Source organism: Carex rostrata, chromosome 32, assembly GCF_964058835.1.
Source record: "Carex rostrata chromosome 32, lpCarRost1.2, whole genome shotgun sequence".
Lineage (NCBI taxonomy): Eukaryota > Viridiplantae > Streptophyta > Magnoliopsida > Poales > Cyperaceae > Carex > Carex rostrata.
Genome location: NC_135949.1, coordinates 1,256,677 through 1,262,073, shown reverse-complemented (window position 1 = coordinate 1,262,073; position 5,397 = coordinate 1,256,677). Strand labels below are relative to the sequence as shown.

The 5,397-nt window shown below is 35.9% G+C and overlaps 1 protein-coding gene across 1 annotated transcript; it reads left to right on the top strand.

The window, feature by feature from the left end:
- Positions 1-498: 498 nt before the first annotated feature.
- On the top strand, positions 499-2,390 carry LOC144547767 (F-box protein At4g22280-like). Its single transcript, XM_078296463.1, has 3 exons — positions 499-1,269; positions 1,627-1,812; positions 2,040-2,390. The coding sequence occupies exons 1-3, from the start codon at positions 499-501 to the stop codon at positions 2,388-2,390; spliced, it is 1,308 nt and encodes a 435-aa protein (XP_078152589.1).
- The last annotated feature ends 3,007 nt before the right edge of the window (positions 2,391-5,397 follow it).

Genomic DNA, 5,397 nt, shown 5'->3' with positions numbered 1-5,397 from the left:
ATAAGTTCTACACGAATCTCAAAGCTCAAATAATACTGGTCCCTACGGTTTCCCCGAATAGACACCCGACATGTCGGTCACGCAAAATATGAGATATCTCAGAGGATACGCACTCCCCCGTCCGAAAGCTGTCTTTTATTTATGTCAATTGTCCAAGCAATATTTATTCCCCTTCTCCAACCCAAGTCGCCTCCCGACTGATCGTTTCCTCCTCTATCTCTTTCTCTTTCTCTTTCTCTTTCTCTTTCTTCTTCTCTCCTTCTCTGGTTATCTCTCGCCATTCTACAGCCTCATCCATAACGAGGTTTCTATTCTATCTACTCGCTGTTACTTTTTTTTTTTTTTTCAAATACCAATCGAACTTTAAAGTAGAGCTGTATAACCCCTAAGATTTTTTATAATGCAATGCTGGTACTTATTTCCTGTTTTTCTTCTCTTCAGAAGCCAAGGCATTGAGCGTGGCAAGTTGAAAAATTCTCTGAATCTACAAATAAAAGAATGCCTCGACGTAAACCTAGACCAACACATAAACCTACTGGCACCACACCCAAAGAAGTTCCAAATACCCCAGACAGGATAAGTAAACTACCAGACGATATCTTACATCACATCCTCTCCTTTCTCCCACTAAAAGAAGCAGGCCGTACCAGTATATTGTCGCATAGGTGGATACATGTATGGGTGTCAATGCAAGGCCTGAGATTTTACACTGATGAATTTACAAATTGCGGGCCTGATAAGTTCATCAGTTATGTCAATGCCGCACTGCCTTACCGCTCAAAACAAGATCTTCAAGTTTTCAAAACATTTTTGTTGAATGATTCTCCCACTAATCTTGCAGCAAGCACAAGATGGATCACTCACGCATTAATGAACGATGTTCGGGTTCTTCACATTATAATCCGGTCTAAAAGTTCAGGTGAAAATGTGATTTTACCGAGACCTATGTTAACTAGCCAGTCGTTAGAGGAATTGGGTTTATTTAGTTTCCGAAATGTGAACATAACCTCACCAAATGTTATGAGTTTGAGCCAACTCAAAACTTTGAGCATGCAACAGATGGATATCAATTCAGCTTTCATGGAGACGATAATTTCTGGGTGCCAGAGGCTTGAAAATTTGAATTTGCATTATTGTTGGATAACCTGTTCGAGTATTTCTTCTAGGGTGTTGAGAAATTTGGTTGTGGAAAATTGTGAAATACAGAGTCTATGGAAGAACAATTTCTACATTTGTACGCCTAACCTTCTACATTTGCGTTTTAATCTGGTATGTTTTCTATATCTGTAGTCTTAGCTATTTAGTTATTATGGACACCTCGTACTTAACCATCAAACCAATATGTTCAAAAGATTACAAACTAAGTTACATAAAATGTGAGAAAGGAGAGGTGTTTTGGCTTGTGGGTGGGTTAAGAGGGGGAAGATGGCGGCAGCATGATTTCTTTTTTCTCTACTTTTTTTTATTAATGTAACTTCTTTTTGGTGGGTTAGGAACACATGCAACTTATCACAAAAAAAAAAAAAATGATATTGAAATTGGAACTTAGTTTCATCTGATATGTAATTGTATAGTGAGCTCAACCGGTATGATGTGGAGATACTTTTTTGTGTGTGTTCTAACCAGAATATTTTATATGCATCTTACCATCATGGCCAGTTGAAGCATGATTTCCGAAATTTGAAGCTGGACGTCCCAAATTTGAAGAGCTTAATACTTGATGGATGTTGGGTTGCCAGTGAACCTGGGGCTGTCTCATTCTTTCTTCGGCACTCACCTCTACTTGAAAAGCTTACTCTGATCTGCAGTAAGGTATTGTTTCTTTCTTCTAGTCCAAATTCATATGCAACGGTACCAACTTTGACCAGCTACTTGCTGACTATTTGTGAATGTTTTGGGTTGTGCCTCAACTGGTACCCGCACCAGCCAGAGAAGGCATGAACCGGTACCTGCACCAACCAGAGAAGGCATGATAGTAGTACCTGGAAATGCAACACTTGGTTTTCTTTGTATTGATTGATTTAATTTTTTTTTTATAGGGTACTGGATTTTGGATGGATATGGATCCAGCTAATCAGCCGAGTGATTTGTGTTTCCAATGCAAAAATTTGACTTCAGTTGATTTAGTATGCCTCCAGTCTGATGAAAATATAGAGAAATTGACAGAGGTTCTGATGAGAAATGGAATTGCTAATGTGAATTTGACAGTGGGTGTTTGGTGGTTTGGAGATGATAGCTTGAAAATGCTTTCTGATGTCTTGTATTGGGTACATGGTCAAATGTTAAATGAAGATCTGGAGCAGGTCACAGATGAAGAGGAGTGGGTCACAGATGAAGAGGAGTGGGTCAGAGATGAAGAGGAGTGGTTCATAGACGAACAGGAGTGGTGATGCCTCTGTTGATGTTTTGTTTTGTTTTGTTCATACAGTTACCTCAGCCCTGATGTGGCTTATGTTGTTTTGTTTTAGGCAGTTAATCCTGGTATTTCTAACTGATGCTTTTGGTGCACATTGAACTGGATGTTATGTGTGTTTGGTTAGATCTTTGTGTAGGAATCCCAAGCCGTGTGGGCTTATTATGAAGCTTTACATAGCCATAGTTAACATCAAAACTCTAGTATGTAATTATCAGGTTTCATGCTAATGAAACGGGCTTAGACTGCTGTCTCCCATCATCTTTTTGTGTGTGTGTGTGTGTTGGTTGGGGAGGTGATGCTGTTGAAAACCTATTTGATATTAGGATATGTGATGCTTGATCAAATTCATTGAAGGTTGTGTAAGACGAATGGAACAAGTGACCAGAACACATGTATCTGAATTAACAATCTTTTATGTACAAAATATTGATCCCCTCTTTCCTTCCCAATTTTGGAAGAAAATCTGCCAAGTCATTGTGGCAAATTTGAAAGATTTTCTTTGAAGCCCGCCGGCCAGTCAATTAACCTCTGAGGAAGGTTGCAATTGTGTTGCAGCGTTTGCCAGAATAGTATAATTATCAGTGAAGAAGGAGCACTTTCCCATTTTCCAATCCCCATTTCATTTGTCAGTTGACTTAATTGCCTGGAGGAATTCTTTAAAGGCGTACTTCTATTTTTATGATGTGTGTGTATTTTGTTGTGCATTTTTGTTTTTCTGATAATTTTATTTTTCAAAAGGTAAGATGAGTTTAATATTGGTTATATTTAGCTATTGTTTATATCAACATATGTTTTATTTTCAAATCGGATTAAAAAACAGAATTTGGATAATTTTGACATACAAAGATATTGCATATTTGTATGTGCTGCTTGAATTTACTATTGATCATATGATACAGGAGGATCCGCCATTTTTATTTATATCCAATATTTAATATACTTTATCAGAAATAACCAATTTTTTGAAATTTTTAAAAGATACCCAAACCGCAGCAATTTTCTGCGGTTTGAAATTTTTATTCCAAACAGCAAGAAATTCTTGCAGTTTGGGATTTTTTTTTTGGGCACTATAAAAACTCCGTTGCACTATATCTCTTTGAATTTTGAAAATAATAATAATTATCTTGTAAATGACATATATATTGAACAATAATAAATAATTTTAATGATTTTTGAATAATAAATTAAAACCGTAATTCATTAAAAAAATAAGCAAACACACACAATAAATAGTAAATATATTTTAAAATAATTACTTAAAATGGACAGTAAGGCTTTAGCCCGCCAGTCAACCCCTGAGGGAGTTTGCAATTGTGTTGCAGCGTTTGCCAGAATAGTATAATTATCAGTGAAGGAGCTCTTTTCATTTTCCAATCCCCAGTTCATTTGTCAGTTGAGTTGCCTTGAGTATGTTCCTAGGTGTTTGATATTGAATAAATAAATTGAACAAAAAAACTACATAAAATTAATATGAACATTCCTAGGTGTCATATGAAAACAAAATAAAATATTCGAGAAAAAAAGGTAGCACAATTGGTTAGAAATAAGTTCTAAAATTGTGTTCGAAAGTTCAATTCTCCCTCACGGCTTCACAACTTGTGCGAAAATTTTCAAAAGAAAACGAAATACTTGGAAGTCGGATCGCATTCCGAACGGAATTCGGCCCACTTCCCCATCCGAAAGCTATATTTTATTTATTTATTTATTTATTTATGTCTGTGTGGAACTCCCACGTGGAAAATTTAGAAAAAAATTCTCCTACGTGGCGGAATGTCAATTAAAATATCAGTGTCCAAGTAATGTTAATTCCACTTTTCTTCTTGAACCCTATCGCCTACCGACTGATCGTTTGCCTCTCTTTCTTGTTCCCTCCTCCGCCATTCTACAATCTGATCCATATCGAGGTTTGCATCTACTCTCTCTCTTTCATACGCACGCACGCACGCACGCACCCCACCAGATCGTCGTCTTTGAATGTGTGTGAGTGAAATAAGTAAACCAAAGTTTAAACCTCTTATTTTAAATTGGGATTGGACTGTTGTTTCCAAATATTTAGGTCAGCTTTCAATTTGATCCGTGAAACTTCACTTTGTACAATACGACTATTGGGTTGCCTTTAACTTAACCTGAGCCGCTAACTGTGTGTCCGTGTCATTGTCCCACTACACTTCTTTTTTATTAATTAATGTCAACCAGTGTTTTAATAATCGGTTCTTATTCGGTATTCGGAAAGTCACCGAATACTGCATATACGGTATGCGGCCGCATATTCAGATTTTTATTATGATTTATATATTTTCGGATTTTCAAATGAAAAATCATAGACATTAACTCTAATCAACATAGATAAATATAAATAAACATAGATAAACATTACAAATAAACATAAATAAAACATAACATAAGTTCTAACAAATTAACAACCCACAGTTCAAATTACAAAACTACAAATAAGAATAAATAAAACATAAGTTCAAACTTAATTGTACTAAATCACCATTTTACTGAAATGAAACATAAATTACTTTTCTTAAAAAATACTAGATAAAATTAAGTTCTTCATCATCATCACCATTTAAAATATCATCATCATCAATTATGTCATCAATGACCATCTCGTCTGTATTTATTACAATCGGTGTAGAGGAAGAAGTTGAACTTGGAGCTAAATTAAGTTCTTCGGGCAACTCTAAGGCTGGACCCCCTGTCCAATCTCTCACATGCTCATCTTGCTCTTCTTCTATTGCACACATTGGATCAGATTTTCTCAAGATCTTTTGATCATTTATGCGTGCATTGAATTGAACAAAAACAATATCATTAAGACGTTGCACTTCCAACTTGCCCCTTTTCTTCGAATGGGTCTGTAGAAGTTAAGGAGAACTAATTAATTGCAAAACAGAAAATATGTAAAATAATTTATTGCAAATTGACCCCTTTTCTTCGGTACTCATAAACAGTTGGAGGTTTGTATCCTAATC